The sequence below is a fragment of the Ictidomys tridecemlineatus genome, chromosome 6, assembly GCF_052094955.1.
Source record: "Ictidomys tridecemlineatus isolate mIctTri1 chromosome 6, mIctTri1.hap1, whole genome shotgun sequence".
Lineage (NCBI taxonomy): Eukaryota > Metazoa > Chordata > Mammalia > Rodentia > Sciuridae > Ictidomys > Ictidomys tridecemlineatus.
This window is the reverse complement of record NC_135482.1, coordinates 19,494,163-19,514,612: the sequence shown is the minus strand read 5'-3', so window position 1 is coordinate 19,514,612 and position 20,450 is coordinate 19,494,163. Positions and strand designations below refer to the sequence as shown.

Genomic DNA, 20,450 nt, shown 5'->3' with positions numbered 1-20,450 from the left:
ACCTGTATTAAATCAACTAATTCTGGTAGAGAAAGGAGCATTAAGATAAATTTAAAACTAAAGTACTAGTTTATCCACATTTCACATTTCTGAATATATATGTTAAACACTATACATTGAGAAATGTTGTCAATTTAATATAATTATTTGTATCTCCTCACCCAAAACCTATATTGTTGAATCTGTAATTACTGAGCCATGATTAAAAAACGTCATCACTTCCCCATTAAATTTCACCAAAAACCATAGAGGATTCACAACTTTAATATCCTTAAGTAACTATCTTCCCCCATTTAAGTAAATTATCAGTTAAAATTAAAAAGTTTTGGCTACTAATAAGGGTTTTGTTGTGCATCTATTGCTGAGCAGGATTCAATAAAAACAAAAGTAAAATTACTTTCTTTTCTTTTTTTTATTGTGTGGTTGTTTTCTTTTATGTTTTCATTTTTGCAGAGCTAGGGATTGAACCCAGGTACTTGTATATATGCTTGGCAAGTACTTTACCCACCAAGGTAAACCTCCAGCCCAAGAAATGAAATTAAAAGGCAGCAAATGTTCAATAAACATGCAGCAACTAAGAAATTTATTCAATTTATCAAAAATAAAATCTTTAAAATTTAAATATTAAGTCTAAAATATGGAGAAATGTTATGATTACACTGACTTTCCACAAATACTGCTTGAGACATTATATCACCTTTTATTTTGCATTGACTTAATATGCTGTTTATAGTATGCCAATAATCTACCTAAGAAGTTATTTAAAATTTCCTGTCAATATTAATAGTTAACAAATGAACAAGGCCCCGGATTTGATCCTCAGCAACACACACACACACACACACACACACACACACAGGTAATCTGGTTGACTTACTCTTCTTTTAAGAGTGACTCTGATTTTTGATTGGTTGGTTATTAATCGAACAGGTGCACACATAATTTCAAGATGTGAACTTTGAGTAGCATCTGCCTCTATTCGAATCATCTGCCAATTTATTTCTTTAAATGTCAAAACCTAAGGAGAACAAAGAGATTAGCTTCGCATATTCATGTAAAGAAAATGAGAAAAATGTAGATTTATAAAAATAAAATGTTATCTTCTCAACTAATTTTCATGACATTCTAGAAATATTTATCATGCTGTTTTTATTTTTTAATTGTACATGTCCATAAAATTCAGTAACACACCTTAACACTGTCAATACTTTTAATCTAAGAAACTTAACAGAATACAAAAAACTCTTGAATCATGTGACCAAAAAGCATTCCAATAATACATTTTAATTTTATAAATTTAAAATTCAATTAAGCAGCTGAAAAGTTAATATAGGACTTGTTAGTTCTTTTTTCTTCTATTATCTACTCTTTTAGGTATACATGACAGTAGAGTATATTTTAACATTAAAAGGTCTCATTAATCCTGTGAGGTGATTTATCATAGTCAAATATTAAAATATCCATAGTTTATAATTAAAGGATTAAGAATAACAGAAAAAGTAGAAATACTTAAAAAGGCAAAAAGAGAAAACCCTGATACCAGGCAAATACAGCAAACGAGCAAACATGAGATATATTTAAAATTTATCACTAAAACATTTTTATGAAAGAGAAAGAAAAAAATTCACCTCTCCTCTCTGTGGATCTTGAATACGAGTAAATCTCAAATCTCCATGCTCCCAGTTTGCATTTACACTATAGATCCTTAGCTGAGAAAGTTCAAATGATGCATTGAAGGCCTTTGCTCCAATTCGGATGACAATAGAATTTACAGAAACAGTAATTCCCTCAACAACTTTTTCAGCAAAACCATACTCACTAGAAAAACAAAGCAAAAAAAAAAAAAAATACAATGCACTAAAGCCATACACAAAGTATTCTCATACAAGTACATATTTAAAATAACTTTTTTATGACAGATGATATGTTTATCAATGAAAAAGTATGATTCTTTTCAATGACACCCAAAATTTAAGACATGATGAATTACCTGGTTTTCATAAATCATATTAACCCCAAATCAAATACTCAAAAACCAAGCTACACAAAAAGTACTGTTTTACAATTTTGCTGAAGTCATTCAGTACTTGATGGACTCAAATCGGAAAATTCTCCATTACAGTTGTCTCTCTTTTTTTTCACTTTAGCACCCACAGTCTTTCATAATGTCCAATGTTCCAAAAAGAAAAGGCATTTTTTTTGAGATGAGAAATATAAACACACTTGTCATTGATAGTGGTCATAAATCTGGAGTAAGACGTTCAATTCCTCAATAGTTATCATGTTTCTTTAAGTATATATTAATTGATAATAATATTTATGATTCATAGGCATCCAGTCTCCATGACTGGTGGTTGTCAAAGATTAATCCTTTCAATTCCTTGTCATAGAAGCTGAGTTGCTTCATAAAAGCTTATATATTGAGCACGAGAAAGTTCAATAGCATTATGATAGTAACTTACCCCCAAAAGTGTCATATCCTCAATATTACCTACTCTGCTTTGTCATTGCAAGTTTTTCAAGGGAAAAGATTTACACATGGTCATGACAGTTCCCTCTTGGGAAAAGGAATCACTGGGAAGTATCTTAGAGGCTACAGAGCACAAGACATGTTTAAATGTATTCTCTTGTTTCTTAAATTGTCCTTACAGTATTGGTTTTATTTTGCTCTTTGTTTTGTTTTGCAAATGAATATTTTATGAATGTCTCATGCCTTTTGGCGCATAGTCAATAATGTGTACATGGTAAGACTCACAGAGCAGTTATTTTTTTATTTTGTTAGACTGTGTCACTAGGGTGACGCAAATTCACAATTTTCTTTCTTCCTTTCTTTCTGTCCCTTTAGTCATTTCCTCCTGGTTTCCTTCCTCCCACAAGCCAATCTTCCTAGAAAGGAATATTCTAGACTTCTGAGGGCTGGGGATTACAACTCAGTGGTAGGATGCTTGTCTAGCATGCTTGAAGCCCTGGGTTCAATCCCACACATCACCAAAAATAAATGAATAAATGAATATAAAAAAGAAAGTTTAAGGGGCTGAGGATGTGGCTCTAGTGGTAGTGTGCTCGCCTGGCATGTAAGAGGCAGTGGGTTCAATCCTCAGCACCACAAACTTTATGTCCACCTAAAACTACAAAATAAATATTAAAAAATAAAAAAGAAAGTTTAAAAAAATGACTTACACTATTCTATCATTCATTTTTTGTTTAAAAAAACAAATTTGACTTGTTAAAATAATAATCTAGACTAGCTACAGTTAAGCTATAAAAATGTTCTCAAAATGTCAAAGATTTTAAAAATTGAAAGGTACTCGAAATTACTTTATTAATAATCAATATTCATACCTATTTAATCTCAAAAAGTTTTGGTCAATTAGCATCTATAAGTAAGAGCTAAATTCTTAACATGAAGGCTACTAAGTTTAACAGGAATATGATCAGAAAAAAAATTGTATTTTCTAGTTCAATTCAACAAATATTTATTTGTCCCATGTAAATGATCCTGAGACATAAAGAAAACCAAAATTCAGCTGTAGTATTACAGGGATCACAAGTTAATAGAGAGGAGAAAACATATATACTAGTTTCTGATAGTCTGCAATCAAGAGTTTTTAAAAAGTAATCATCAGAATACTTGTTGGGAGAGAGATTACTTACACAACTAGGGAGAAGAACCATTTTTCCATAGGAAGAAATGCAATAGAAGGGAAATCTTAGAATAGAGAAAAGCATGAGCAAAGACACAGAGAAGTAAGACAGTAAAGGTCAGATTTCAAGAACGTAATTAGTACAGCATAACTGCGACCCAGACTATGAATGCATTTTGGCAGAAGGGGTGATAGAAATTTGCCCAATTGGCAGCTTATTTCATCAATATGCCCATCATTTATAATTTTATATCTCTATCCAGATCTCTTACTATGACTTCAGTAAAATTCAAATTGTCCATCAAATCTCTCCACCTGGCTGTCTCACACACATTACAAATACAACATATCTAAAAGAGAGCCCATCATCCAAAACCCTCCCCATATCTGCTACTGCTCTACTTCTTGACTTGCTAACTTAATGAATAAGTAAATTACTTTTCAAGCCTCAGAGGACTTTTTTTTCCTTTTCCTTTTTATTTTTGAAACAGGTGTTTGCTATATTGCCCAACCTAGTCTCAAACATTCGGACACAGGTGATTCTCCTGTCTCAGTCTCCCAAGTAGCTAGGACTACAGGCATACACCACCATACCCAGTTAGATAACACATCTTAACACTTTTGGGGCTGGGGGTGTAGCTCAGCAGCAGAGCACTTGCCTAGCGTGCGTGAGGCACTGGGTTTAATCCTCAGCACCACATAAAAATAAATAAATAAAAATAAAGATGTGTGTCTATCTACAACTAAAACAAAAATTTAAATATAACTATCACAGAATTACTGATAATAGTAGTAGATTATCATTAACAAATATTGAGGCTCTGAGCCTCAATTTCTTCATCTGTAAAATAAAAACAATACCTGCTCAAAAAATTGCTATTACCTTAGGTGAAATGATACAAATATGGTAATTTACACACTCATTGGCTTGTCTGAGGTAATTCTGTTATAAAACAAAGTGGTCATCTACTGAGTTTAGAAAATTGAGAAATAAACAATGAGAACTCATCAGCATCTAAGAACTGCTTTTATCCTAAGGACAAATATTGGTTACTTAAGATAGAAATATTCTTAAGAGTTAGAAAAAAATATTTTTGTAATAATTATGTGGGAATACCCTTTTGGAATAATCCAACCTTACCTGTTCTATATATATTTTAATGCTGGTATTGAACCCAGGGTATTAAGGCATGTGTTCTGCAACCCAGCTATAATCCCAGTCTGAACTTTTTTTTTTTTATAGGTGTAGATGGACAAAACAATATGCCTTTATTTTTATGTGGTGCTGAGGATCGAACTCGGGTCCCGCCCATGCTAGAAGAGTGCTCTACAAAATGAGCCACAATCCCAGCTCTGAACTATAACATTTTTAAATGTACACAGAATTAGAACACATGGGGATAGTGGTATAACTCAGTGGAAGAGTACATGCCTAGCAAGCATGAACGCCTGGATTTAATCCCTAGCACCAAAAATAAGTAAATAAATAAGTTACAATCCATATTGTAGAATCCACTGTCAAAAGGACGAAGACTGAATAAATGACTAAAGTTTATTTTTTTAGTAGACACAGGGGATTGAACCCAGGGGCATTTATAGGAGCCAAATCCCCAGCCCTTTTTTTGAGATAAGGTCTCATTAAATTGTTTAGGTCCTCACTAAGTTGCTGAAGCTAGTCTTGAACTTTCTATCCTCCTGCCTGAACCTCCCAATTAACATAGTGTGCCACAGTGCTCAACTAAAGTCTATACTTTTTAGGTTATGCTAAAATTCAATAAAATTTGAAAGATAGAATTCTAGCTTACAAACAGGTCTCTTCACAGTTTGAATATTTCTCAACTTAAAAAGTTTACTAGACTTTGGGGGGGCCTGGGATGTGGCTCAGCAGTAGAGTGCTTGTCTATCACATGTGAGGCCCTGGGTTCGATCCTCAGCACCACATAAGAATAAATAAAAAAAATAAAGGTATTGTGTCCAACTACTTCTAAAAAATAAATATTTAAAAAATTATTTTAAAAAACTTACTAGACTTTGTATTAAACTTTGTAGAAATTACTCTGTGTAACATTTTCAGTCTACATAGGGAAGGGCCAGTCTGTTTCTCTTTTTTTAATCTCTTAGCTAGAAAAAAAAGGATCAATGTTGCCCTACATTACATGCCTACAGGGACTGTTGAAAATACATATTCAATATTTATATTTTTTGGTGATATGGGAGATGGAACACAAGGGTATTCTACCACTGAGTTATATCTCTGATCCTTTTTTTTTTTATTTTGACACAAGGTGTCACTAAGTTGCCCAGAATAGCCTTGAACTTGCAATCCTTCTGCCTCAACATCTTGAATGGCTGAGACTACTGGCAGTGACACTGCACTGGGTTTTAAAAAACAAACAAACAAACATATTTTTGATACTCATTCCAGACCTAATGGATCAAAATTTCAAGAGAAGGAGCTTTAAAGACTCTGAAGACTTAATATGCACCCAACCAGTTGTTACAATCAGGCAAGTCTGGAAGACACCAAAATAGATTAACCATACTGCCAGACTTTGTATTAATGTCAAAATATAAGGATAGGGTTGGGGTTGTGGCTCAGTGGTAGTGCGCTTGCCTAGCATGAGTGAGGCACTGGGTTCGATTCTCAGCACCACATACAAATAAATAAAACAAAGGTCCATCAACAACTAATTAAAAAATATATATGTAAGGATAATTAACATATGATTAAAAAGCCAAAATAATAATTTATTGATATTATAAATCCATAAATTAGGAAGAACTACACTAAGTGCACAAGAACAAAATAATTCACTTCTGCCATGTTTAATTAAAATAAGTCTTTAATATAAATTTTCAATTTTCTTCTTTCAGTGACTAAATCATTTCTACTTTTTCTCCAATTCTGACAAGCCAATCTGAAGACCAATTACTCTATTAAATTTGAAATCATAATATAATCTTTAAAATCTCAAGTTGCTGGATGAAGCACAAATTAAAAACAAGTTAATGTGAAAGTTCTTTTCTCTGTCACCTGTAGTCCAAACATAAAACCATACATTTGATAAATACCGTATGGCCTTCGGTCAACTCTTAGCAGCAGAAGAATCATCATTAGATTCCCATATGAAAAAATATTGATCAGACTGTAGATATTCTCAAAGAATGCACTAATATAAAGGTGGTTCAACCTTTGTGAAATAGAAATGAGTGAGGGTGTCTACATGCACCACATTCATTTAAAGAATTTTATCAATAGCTTTACACAGTACTGAGAATACTAGATGTTCAGGGTTGCCATGTCACACAACTTCAGGAAGCAGATTACATTAAAATACATGTGGGCATTTCATGTGAATCCAAAAATAATGCAGAAATCCTGCCTGGAAATGATGTAAAGCACAAGTTCCAAATTTATTTTAATTTTTTATTTTCCAGTGTTGAGGATCAAATCCAGAGTCTTGTATATGCCAGAAAGCACTATACTACTGAGTTACATCCCCAGCCTGATCCAAGTGTTCAGTGGAAAAAAACAAACAAGTAATTTTTTGAAGAACAATTTTAATTTTTCAAAAAAGTTTTTTATAAATCAGTCCTCATACTCCCACCTCATTAGCACCTAACTTTCATCTTTCGAAATCCAACCTGTGGAAAGTGTGAACATTTTATATTTAATGAATTAAATATAAAAGGTCTGTAATTTATTAAGATACCACTAATCTTTTAAAGTTTCATTGATAAGAAATGATAATGCAGAGAAATTATAGTACCCCATTATCTGAAAGAAATATATTCCAGGACGCCCCCACAATGAATGCCTGAAATCATGAATTGTACTGAACCTATACACTATGTCTTTCCAATACATCCATACCTAAGATAAAGTTTCATTTCTAACTTAAGCAACAATATCTAATAACAAAATATCTAATAACAAAAAACAAAATATCTAATAACAAAATAACAAAATATCTCATAATAATAAAATATTTAATAACAGAAAAAATGTCTCTCAAAATGCCTTACTGTATTGTACTTACCTTTTTGTGATAATGTGAGATGATATAATGCATGAGATAAGATAAGGTGAATGACTTGGGCATTGTGACTTAACCTCTTAACCCGCATCTTTTTCTTTTCTTTTCTTTTTTTTTGATACTGGGGATTGAATACAGGGTTGCTTAACAACTCAGCTACATTTAAAAAAAATTTTCAGACAAGGACTCACTCAGTTGCTTAGGACCTCACTAAATTGTTAAGGCTACCCTCAAACTTACAATCCTCCTGCTTCATTTGAACACAGCACTGTGATACCTTGACCATGGATCTAATAACTCAAGACAGCTACCAAGTAACAAATGGGTGGACAGCAGGGATACATTGGACAAAAGGATAACTCACATTTCCATTGGAGGCATAAAGATTTCATGCTACTCATAATGGTGTAGAATTTAAAACTTATGAATTATTTGTTTCTGTAAATTTCCATTTAATATTTTCAGGCTATAGTTAACCATGGTATCTAAAGCCACAGAGAATTCCTGTATTCAGAAAATAAGAAATTATGTCATTTATAGAATGCCTAAGCTCTTCTGCTTCCATTTTCTGCTGATGTTCTGCCTTGGATAATCACTAGTACTTAATAGTAAGGAAATCAAGATGAGTCCAAAAAGCTAAAAATCAGCTGCTACTTTTGCAATGTATACAACTAAATCTGTAAGATATTTGATGGGAGAAGTGACTACAGTAGGGCTTTTGAGATTAAGAGATTTTATTTTATGTTCTGATACTACAGATAACAGAACCAACTAATGAAAAGAACTCACTTAGATAGTCACAGATATTAATGGAAATAGCTCACCTTTGTCCTGAAGCAGTTGCTATTGGTGATGGGCCATTAGGGGCTCTTGGTTCTTCACATGTACTCATTTCCATTATCACTTTATCTAGAGACTTAATAAGAATGTTAAAAATGTAAACAAAATATTAGATATTTTCTTTGTTTTATGAAAGTATTATTTATTTTCTCTTTCTTTGAGAGCAAATTAAACAGTAAATGAAGAAAGTCTTAAGTATCTCTAAAATTCTAAAAAACAAATATCAGAAAGGAAAAACAAAGTATTCAGTCCTATCTCAATTCATTTATCTGGTGGAAAAGTTGTGAATATTCTATGAGTACAGGAGAAAAACAATCAGAAGTAGCTGATGAAGACATCAGAATTTATGAACACATAAGCTCTAAACCCAGATGTATGTGCTAGAGTTGTGGCTCAGTGGTAGAGCACTTGCCTAGCAGGCATGAGGCAATGGGTTCGATCCCCAGCACCACATAAAAAAACTAAATAAACAAAATAAAGATATTGTGTTCATCTACAACTAAAAATATTTAAAACACAGGTATATTATTAGTTGATAAATTAATTACATAGTAATGATTAGAACTGAACCACCCATAAAGGGCTTATACCAATCTGAGACATAACTAATCAAAGTATGAAGTCAGTCAAAAATATGAAAAAATAAATAATCCCATATGAAAAAAGTTCTTTCCCAGAGTTTTTTTCTTCTACCCCCTTGAATAAAGAGCAAACATCGTTAGTAGTCATCATTAACCACTTTGGTCATTCTTCATTCTCTATTTTATATGCAACATTTATCATTATCTGAACTTAAATCTTATTTTATTGTGTACTGATTCAGTTGGTCTCCTCTATTAAAATATAAGTTCCCTCAGGGCACAAAACAGATGCTTAATAAATATTTATGATAACCAAAGCAATCCTTAGCAAAAAAAAGTGAAACAGGAGGCATCACAATACCAAACCCTAAATTATACTACAGAGCTATAAGAACAAAAATGCATGGTTTTGGCACCAAAACAGACATGTAGACCAATGGTACAGAATAGAAAACACAGAGACAAATCAATATAAATACAATTACCTCATGCTAAATAAAGGCATCATAAAAATACAATAGAGAAAAGATAGCCTCTTCAACAAATAGTTCTGGGAAAACTGGAAATCCATATGTAGCAAAATGAAATTAAACCCCTGTGTCTCTCACCCTGCACACTCACAGTGGATCAAAGACCTAGGCATTAGACTAGAAACCCTGAATCTAATTAAAGAAAACGCAGGCCCAAATCTACATCATGTCAACTTAGGAAGTGACTTTAAAAAAACTTTACTCTGAAAGCACAAGAAGTAAAATCAAGAATCAACAAATGGGATGGAATCAAACTAAATATCTTCTTCACAGCAAAGGAAGCAATCAAGAATGTGAAAAGAGGGCTGGGGATGTGGCTCAAGAGGTAGCACGCTCGCCTGGCATGCGTGCGACCCTGGTTCGATCCTCAGCACCACATACAAACAAAGATGTTGTGTCCGCCGAAAACTAAAAAAAAATATAAATAAATATTTTTTAAAAATTCTCTCTCTCTTTAAAAAAAAATAAAATAAAATATAAAAGTAACAATAAATATTAGTGAGGATGTTGAAAAAGGTACACTTATACATTGCAAAGTGGTGCAACCACTCTGGAAAACAGTATGAAGATTCCTCAGAAAACCTGAAATGGAACCACCATTTGACCTCCTTATCCCACTCCACAGTTGTATACCCAAAGGACTTAAAATGAGCATATTACAATGACACAGCCACATCAATGTTCACAGCAGTTCAATTCATAATAGCTAAGTTATGGAACCAACCTATGTGCCTTTCAACAGTTGAATAGATAAAGAAAATGTGGTGTCTAATCACAATGGAATGTTACTCAGCCATAAAGAAAAGAATGAAATGATGGCATTTGCCAGTAAATGAATGAAACTGGAGAGTATCATGCTAAGTGAAATAAGCCAATCCCAAAAAACCAAAAGCTGAATGTTCTCTCTGATATGCGGATGCTTACTAACAATGCAGGGGTGGTGGTGGTGGTGGTGGTGGGGTGACCATATTGAACAGGGGGGAAATGGGGTGAAGAGAAGATGGATGAGAATAGGAAAGACAGTAGAATGAATTGGATATCACTGTCCTATGTGCATATATGATTATACAACCAATGTAATTCTACATGATGTATAACCAGAAAAATGACAAGTTATACTACATATATGTATAATATGCCAAAATACATTCAACAGTCATGTATAACTAATAAGAACAAACAAAAATATTTATGGAACTGTGGGTATAACTAACTGGTAGTACAAGCTTAGCAGGCTCAAGATTCTGGATTCAATCTCTACCATTGGAAAAAAATTACAGAATGAATTAATATATGATAAAAAAATAAATTTTCTCCAAAAAACAAAGATATTAAAGAATGAATTACTTAATTTACTAGATCAGTAAAACTAAACACACATATAAAGATCTGGATTACATGTTATTAAAAGAATTTCACAGTATGTCAATAAAGAGTTAAATGATGCTATAAAATATACCAACTCATATGGAACCAGCCCAAATGTCCATTGATAGATGAACAGATAAAGAAAATGTGACATATATTCAAAATGGAGTTTGATTTAGCCATAAAGAAGAATGAAATTATGGGACTGGCTAGTAAATGAATGGAACTTGAGAATATTGTGCCAAGTGAAATAAACCAGACCCAGAAAGTCAAGAATCAAATAGTTTCTCTCATATATACTAGACCAAAATAAGTTTAAAAAAATTTAAAAAGTAGGAGTATGGGGAAATCACATGAAAATAGGACATCAGTGGAGTAGAGGAAAGGGATTAAGAAAGAAAGGAAAGATGGGAAAAGGGAGGAAGAGTCCAATGAAACTATCCAAACTATCCTATGTAAATCAAAGATGCTCTCTGTTCACAGTAGACTCTACATTCATATGTGAATACACCACAATGGATTTCACCTTTATATATATCTATAATGTATTTTTTAACTATAAATAAATAGAGATAAATTCCCAATAAAGTAGGGAAAAGAAAACAGGGGAGGGAGAAAAGAAGGGAAAGGATAGGTACTAGGAACTGAATTGGAGCAAATAATATTTCATGCTTATATAATTTAGTAAAAATGAACCCCAATATTATGTATAACCATAAAGCACTTAAAATTTTTTTAAATAAACCAATAATATTTTAGATCTGAAAAAATTTATGCTCTCCTTTTAAAATTCAAACTTCTCATATAAAGATTCAAAAAAGTCAAATCAAATAAAAGGAAAGCTAGTGGGTGGAAAATCCCACAAACCAAAATACTAACAGAGTAGATAACTGACATATATAAATGTTTATTTATAAAAATTATCAAAACTCACCAAAGAGATTGGATGTGTTTTCAGTTTTGTCCAGGGGATCTACAGAAAAAAAAATTTTCTTTAAAATGAAGTACAAAAAAAATAATGTAAAACAGTAACCAACACAGTTACTATTTTTATATACTGACAGACACCAAATTCTATTAGATGATTTTTTTCTTAAATTGAAAAATAATGAACTACCCAGCTTATTCATACTTTAAAAATCAGATGTACCTATAATACAACTAATTGTATTTTCTTAGTTGACTAAATAAAAATTTCAGTTCTTTTATGTTTTTCCCAGTCCTTAGAAACATATTTTAATTTCATGATTTAAATTAAGAGTTCCCAACAAAGCATAAACACTGCTGTTTATTTAACAGAATCCTGATCAATATTTTTATAGATATTCAAACAAATAAAAAAAGTTAAGGCCATTAATGTAAAATGCAGACAATACAAAAAAATTAAGGCTCAACTAAACGCTGCACTAAAAATGTCAAGTCTGTATAGGTATTTGGGTTTATGGAGGATGGAACCAAAATTAAAGATTACCAATAAAAGGATATAGGAAATTTCTTCAATCTTTTCTTAGAAACCCAAATTTTAATTTTGTGAAAAAAATTAGCATGCAGTGTATTTCAAGTAAGCAGACTCTCAAACTAAGACTGATCATTAAGAGCAAGAAATGATACAAATCAACAAAGATAATAACAACTTAAGAGTAAGTAGGGAATATGGTAAAAACAGTAAATAGAAACCTTTAAAATTTTCAAATTGAAGAAGAAACAAATGACAAACAGGCAAAATTCCAAATAAAAGCATAATATGTACAACAAGAAATAATAGTTCTCATGTTTTCAGTTTCAGTTAATATTGCTTGCTACAAATTTAAATAGTCTCATTTAGGGCTGGGGATATAGCGCAATGGTAGAAAGCTTGCTTAGCATGCATGAGGTCCCAAGTTTGATCCCTAGCACCACAAAATGAAAGAATAGAAAAAAAAAATTTCATTTGGTAATATTATGAAAAAAAAAACTGTCTTTGAATATGGGTCAAACTGAAGCAATCATTTTATTACTAACAAATTAAATGATTTTACTTAAAATATTTATAAAATCATATTTAAACAAAATTAAAATCTATGAATATTAATATTAATATGACTTTAATTATATTTTAAGTACATATCATAAATATTTCTTGCAAAGAGTTTTTCTTTTAATAAAGGACTTCTTTATATAATGATTTAAAACAAAATACTTATTTTAAAAGACAGAGATAATTTAAAAATGATAATATAATATGTCCTTCACAGATATTAAAGTCTTACCCTAATGGATGCTTTGTTACAAAAAACTTTGTTGATAGCAAGCCATGTGGGCAAATCCAACATATTCTGGAGCACTTCTTCATCCAACTCCAAATTCTTCAGTTCACCTTCTCCTTTAAGAGTACTTAGATTTATCTTGTCAGGAGATAAATTTTTGGTAAATCTGAAAGAGAATATATGTTACATTTATTTCAATGTCAATTACTGTATGCCAGCATCATTCTTGCAAATATACGGAGCATTAAAGAACCACAAAACCATAGAAACAGGCTCTGCTTAATCCGTGTTCAATGTGTTTTGTTGTTGTTTTGTTTTCTCATATTTGTAGCTCTTTTAAACAAAGCCTACAGTTTGGGTGGCACCTATTTGAATGTCATATTCTCATAAACAATCAAGCTCTAATTCTTACTTTCCTTCAAATTTGTTCAGTATTTAGTGAGTAACTATCACTATTTTCCATGCACTATGCAAACAGTGAGGATGACATTTCACTACAGACTACATCACAAAAAGAGAGAGTCCTAGTCGGCTAACTAAGCTACAAAGAAGGTAAGGGAATGAGGGAAACTTTTAGCAGAAAAAGCAGTTGCAGCAGCCAGCAGCAACAGATATCATTCATTATCACAAGAATAATGGTCAAAGGACAACAGTACTCCTTTTAGAATTATCTGGTGATTCCTAGTATTAGAAACTGATCTTAATCATTTCAGAATAAATTCTGGAACATACAAATTGTTTTTAAAAGTCTCTGAAGAAGAAGATTATGCAACTCTATTTAGAAACCAATTTTGGTGTTTTCTGTGTGATACTTTAAAATATCAATTATTTAAATAATATAAATTATTTTAAATCTTGAATTAGCTGTACAAACATCAATTATCCTTTTTATAGGAGTTAAGATAACTAAACGATAAAATGCCTAAGGAAAAGTGGCAAATATCAAAGGAGGCCTTGATTTTTTTTTTTTTTTCCCCAATGCCAGTGCCAGAGATCAAACCCAGGGCCTCATGCAAAGTAGGCAAGCATCTCATCACTGAGCTATGTTCTAGCCCAGTAAAAATATTTTAGCTTAAAAAAAAAAGGGGGGGAAACAATAACAGTTAACATAACAATGAACATGTTCTAAGGGTTTGCTGTGTGCCATGAGTTTATTCTCTGCATGCATGACTACTGCACTTAATTCCTATGCTAACTCCTTAGGGTCAATATTCTAATTTTTTTAAAAGAATGTTTTTTTAGTTGTAGATGGACACAATATCTTCATTTATTTATTTATTTTTATGTGGTGCTGAGGATTGAACCCAGGGCCTCATGCGTGCAAGGCAAGTGCTCTACCACTGAGCCACAACCTCAGCCCCAGTCAATATTAATTTTATCTCCACTTTTGAATGAACAAGCAAAATAAGAAACTTGAATCTACTTGCCTACTGTCACAACTATTTATAATAAACATCAAAGGTATTTTGAGATACTTTGATATACATTACTTAATCCCCAAAACAACCCTAAAAAAGTGAAAAATTGCTAACTTTACCCAGCAATTACTTTTGTGAAAGTAAAACCAATGACAAAATTAATTATTTTTTGAAGTTAAATATTAAAGCAACTACATGTCCTGAGTCATTTACAAGCTTTACATGTCAACAAGAATACCAATCAATACACACATGCTTTTCCACTGACAACAAACCAGAATTTCTTGAGGCAGAATCTATCTGGATTTGTATTTTCTCACAGAATGTGAACTGAGAAGTACAAAATTCATTTTTTAACCAATATTTGACCAATGATACAAGGTTGTATTATAATCCTAAATTGTATTTTACCTCCCATTAATCATTAATCATGTCTGACTCAATACTATTAAACTTTTTTCCATATTTTTACTGGTGAATTATGGTTGTACATATTGATGGGATTTGTTATTACATATTTGTACATACACATGATATAACAATATAATTTGGCCAATACCACTCTCCAGCATTCCCTCCCCCCTCATTCCCTTCCATTCCTTGGGGGTCCCTTTTCTTGATCTCCCCCTTGATTTTTTTTCTTATTTTTTAGTTGTCTATGGCTTTATTTATTTATATGTGGCATTGAGAATTGAACCCAGTGCTTCATACCACCGGGCCACAACCCCAGCACTCCCTTGATTTTTAGGAGATCCAAGCCCAACTTTGTTTTCCTTTTCCTCTCTAGCATCTGCATATGAGAGAAAATATAGAACCCTTAATCTCTGAGTTTGACTTATTTTGCTTAACATGATGGTCTCTAGTTTCATCCATTTTCCAGCAAATGACATAATTTCATTCTTCTTTAATGGCTGAATAAAACACAATCATGGTATATATACATACCATATTTTCTTTATCCATTCATCCATTGATGGACACCCAGGTTCCATAGTTTATTGTGAATTGTGTTGCTATAAACATGGGTACACGAGGCTAGGATGGTGGCTCACTGGTAGAGTGCTTGCCTAGCATGTGTGAGGCACTGGGTTCAATTCTCAGCACCGCACATAAGTAAATAAAATAAAAATTAAAAATGGGTATGCATATATAATAAGATACTTAATTCTTCAGGGTAAATATAAAGAAGTGGTATTTGGGTCATATGGTGGTTCCATGCCTACTCTTTTGAGGAGCCTCCATACTGATTTCCATAGCACTTGTACTAATGTATAATCCCACCAACAGAGTAAAAGTGTTCCTTTTTTCTCTACACGCTCTCCAGAATTTCTTGATGAATGCTAATCTAACTAATCTAATTTCAGTGTACTTTTCATTTACATTTCCCTAATTGTCAATGTTGAACATTTTTTTCATGCATTTGTTGCTGTTTGTATTTTTTTTTTTTTGAGATGTGTCTGTATAGTTCATTTGCTCATTACGTAACACAATAAAGACCTAGAGCATGCTTAGAACTCATAAGTGCTCCATAAAGAATGAGGGCTGTCTATGTAGAACACAATGTCCCCCATCTCCAAGTCCAAGAGTCCAAAGGCTGGGCATAAAGTCCTTATACATTAGTTTTCCTGGTTGTGTTTAGAAAGCTAAATCCAAGAAATGTCAGTTCTTTAAGTGCAGCTGCTAATAGGAAATCTCTTGAGTTGTCTCCATTTTAGAAATAGGAAGAGAAAAGAGAAAGGGAGAAACATTTCCACTTGAAGCAGTTTTGTCACTTTGGGTAACAAAATGTTTCACCTTATACCTTGAATACAAGTGCAAGTATTTCCAAGAAATAAACATTTTACTACTTTCTATCATTTGTACTACAATATCTTGCATGGTTCTAGAACACAGTAAATTCTCAATCTGTAACTTAGAAACTTAATTGTTTAATTTCAGATATACTTAGGTCTCCAAGTTCATAATCACCAACCCCCACAGTATACCCAGAAGTAAAAGAATTTTCCTATATGGGGACTTCTATGGATTTGCATACATATTTAGATATATTTCAACTCTAACCACTTCTTTTGTCAATCAGGCTAACGTGCTCTTTGATTCAAGAAGTCCCTTTAATTTTTCAAATATGCCTCTATTAGAAGCTATTCACCTTACTACATCCTTCTATCCTTCACTGGTAAGATCCAGTTTAGAATTTATATCCAAAAATCAGTCTTTATAATTAACTCCTTGAAGATGACCAAGAAGGGCACATGGACCAAAAATTTTCAAAGAACTAAAATAAAATTTAAAGAATTTAAATTTTAGTTAAAAACTATCCATAATTCACTTATTACTCAGAAAACTACAACTTTTTCTAATCTATCACTAGGAACATCCATATGATCTGTAAATATAGCCACAGAGAATTAAATTTAAAAAATATTTAATGCCTACATGGCAATATTAAAAAAGTTCTTGTTTGTTTTATATTTATATTGGCTCAGAATGTAACTCAGTGGTAGAGCACATGCCTAGAAAGCTTGAGGCCCTGGGTTTCATTCCCGGCACTAGAAACAAAAAATTTATTTCAGTGTTACAGTTAATTACCAACCTGTTTATCGGTACATTTCTTTTTTTTTTTTTTTAAGGGAAAGGGGGAGAGAGGGAGAGAGAGAGAGAGAGAGAGAGAGAGAGAGAGAGAGAGAGAGAGAGAGAGAGAGAGAGAGAATTTTAATATTTTATTTTTTAGTTATCGGCAGACACAACATCTTTGTTTGTATGGGGTGCTGAGGATCAAACCCGGACCGCATGCATGCCAGGCCAGCACGCTACCGCTTGAGCCACATCTCCAGCCCCTTGGTACATTTCTTTAAAAAAAAAGGGGGGGGGGAAGGAAAAAGGAGAAGGAACAAAGAATAGAAAAAATGAATCTCTAAAAATTAAATGTATCAATGACATTTGGGCTTTCTGACACTTAAATGTGCTTTATTTTGTCAGCTGCATTTGGCTTACTAAACTGTGAGCAGTGGTGCACACTTGTAGTCCCAGCTAATCAGGGAGCTGAAAAACAGGAGGAATATTTGAGCCTAGGAGTTACAGGCTCGCCTGGGCAACAAAGCAAGACCATATATCCCCCCCAACCCACCTCCACCAAAAAAAAAAAAAAAAACTGACTAGGCTGCTTTATTGCTAGTATAAAAATACCTTTTCAGAAAGTTTTACATTAATTTGTAATTTTTTTGCACCAAATAAAAGTAGATAAATAGCCGGGCCTACTGGCATACAGCTGTAATACTGAGCCAGGAGGCTAGAAAGTTCCAGGTTAGCCTCACAAACTTAGTATCTACTTATCATTATAAAAGAAAATGAAAAATAAACCAGTAGACAATGAAGTTGGCTACCTAACAAAGGGTGGGAAAGAGATTTGTGAATCTAATAACAAATCTGAAGCTAATAGACAAATTAATAATGTAATATGACTGAGAAAGAAGGTAATGAAGAAATTAAAAAAAAGTATCAAAAAGATTCTTCTGTATCATTTTCCATTCTTTCACAACTACACCCAATCAAACTACACCCAATTAAACCCTTACGGTGAACTAGTATAATTGAAAACTGGCTAGTATCTCAAGATTCTGTGCCCCTAACAAGTATTAATTCTCATTACTTTTTAAGAGATATTATAAGAACCAATATCTTTAGGCTGGGATTGTGGCTCAGTGGTAGAACGTTCGCCTAACACATGCAAGGTCCTGGATTCGATCCTCAGCACCACATAAAAATAAATAAGTACATATAGAAGTTTTTTTAAAAAAAGAACCAATATCTTTATGTAAGCAAAATTACTTTAATATCTTCTGCTTGACTATGTTCAAAAAATATTTGTAGGAGGAGAAAAAAACCTTAAAACATTTAAAAATTGTACAAGAGAGAATGTTTCTGGAAAGACTTCTCAGACTCTGATAGACTGCCAAATTCTCTGGCTAGAAACATTAAGTTATTAAGCTGAAACTAATCACATCTTTTCACAATCCAGACTTTATCATGCAGCCATAAAGATCCTGTCAATCAGAACTTAAAACCAGATAAGGCTTTTCTACACGAACCACCATTTCCTCATTTTCTCCTTTACCCCAAACCATCTTTTCATCCCAGTTATACATATTTTAATCTGACACTCCCCTCTCAGGGTTAGTGCCCCATTATCTACAGACTCGAAAATGAATTAGTTAAAAGATTTTAAGATTAAAGACTGACATAACCTAGGGCAAGAGTCATGAGATTTAATAAATATACACATAAGCAAAACAAAAATTTCACTAAATAATAGTGGAATACAGTCTGATATGTTCTATTTCAATTGATAAAAGTCAAATAGAAAAATAACTCTAAATAAACTAGAAACAGAAGAAAACTTACCCTAAACTATAAGGAACATCTATTTTAAAAAAATACCTACAGCTAAAATCATACTTAGATAATAAGAGACTAAATTACTTTTCTGCAAGATAGGGTCAAAGCAAGATCGCTTGTTCTCATCACTTTTATTGGATGTTCTGGTCAACAAAATAAGTTTGGAAAAGAAGTAAAACCTCTCTTTTTTCCCTAGCAACATGATCATTTATATAGAAAATCCTAAAGAATTTTTAGAAACATTATGAGAACCAATAAATGACTTTAGCAAGGTTGCAGGATCTAGGGACAATATGTTGAAAATTAAGTGGAAGGTATAAAGGAGTCTAATAAAAGAGCTCCCAGGTCTGGGGTTGTGGCTCAGTGGTAGAGCGCTGCCAGCATGCCCGAGGCACTGGGTTCTATCCTCAGCACCATATAAATGTAAAATAAAGATATTGTGTCCACCTAAAACTTAAAAAATATTAAAAAAAAAGAAAGAGCTCCCAAACATGGAATAATTTGAGCAACAAAATAAATACAACAGTACTAATAATAACCCAAACTATAAAATAAGTATGCATCGGTTAATGATGATAGAAATACACAACTGAATAAATAAATAAATAACTGGGAGGGAATAGACAAATCTTCTATTGCTGAAAAGTTCCAAATCTTACTCCTGTATTGTGGGCTACATATTGAACTTCCTTTTAAAGTACACTCTATGAAAGTGGGGAAAAAGAGTAAGTTCATAATACAGACCTAACAAATATGACATCAGCCAAGTGATCAAGGTCAACATCAACAATGAAAAAAAAAAAGACATGTTGCAATAGGTACCCTTCATATGATGACAATATATGAAAAAGTGTTCAACATGTCTAACAGTTAGAGAAATACAAATTAAAACTACACTGAAATTTCATCTCACTCCAGTCAGAATAGCAATTATTAAGAATACAAGTAATAATAAATGTTGTCAAGGTTGTGGGGGAAAAGGTACACTCATACATTGCTGATGGGACTGCAAAGTGGTGCAACCACTCTGGTAAACAGCATGAAGATTTCTCAGAAAATCTGAAATGGAACCACCATTTGACCCCATTATCCCACTCCACAGTTGTATACCCAAAGGACTTAAAATGAGCATACTATAATAATGCAGCCACATCAATATTCATACGAGCTCAAATCACAATAGCTAAGCTATGGAACCAACCTAGGTGCCCTTCAACAGTTGAATGGATAAAGAAAAATGTGGTACCTATACACAATGGAATGTTATTCAGCCATAAAGAAGAATGAAATGCTGGCATTTGTCAGTAAATGAATGGAACTGGAGATTTATCATGCTAAGTGAAATAAGTCAATCCCCCAAAACCAAAGATCAAATGTTCTCTCTGATATGT

General features: G+C 32.6%; 1 protein-coding gene across 4 annotated transcripts in view; it reads right to left on the bottom strand.

The window, feature by feature from the left end:
- The window catches only part of Bltp3b (bridge-like lipid transfer protein family member 3B), an 81,623-nt gene that overhangs the window by 43,650 nt on the left and 17,523 nt on the right, over positions 1-20,450 (bottom strand). For all 4 annotated transcript variants that reach the window (XM_005322380.4, XM_040279532.2, XM_021724489.3 and 1 more), the window contains 5 exons: positions 13,250-13,412; positions 11,935-11,973; positions 8,506-8,597; positions 1,629-1,818; positions 878-1,018 (listed from right to left, as the gene is read on the bottom strand). In XM_005322380.4, the coding sequence (XP_005322437.1) occupies positions 878-1,018; positions 1,629-1,818; positions 8,506-8,597; positions 11,935-11,973; positions 13,250-13,412 (625 nt within the window). The remainder of the gene's footprint in view (positions 1-877; positions 1,019-1,628; positions 1,819-8,505; positions 8,598-11,934; positions 11,974-13,249; positions 13,413-20,450) is intronic.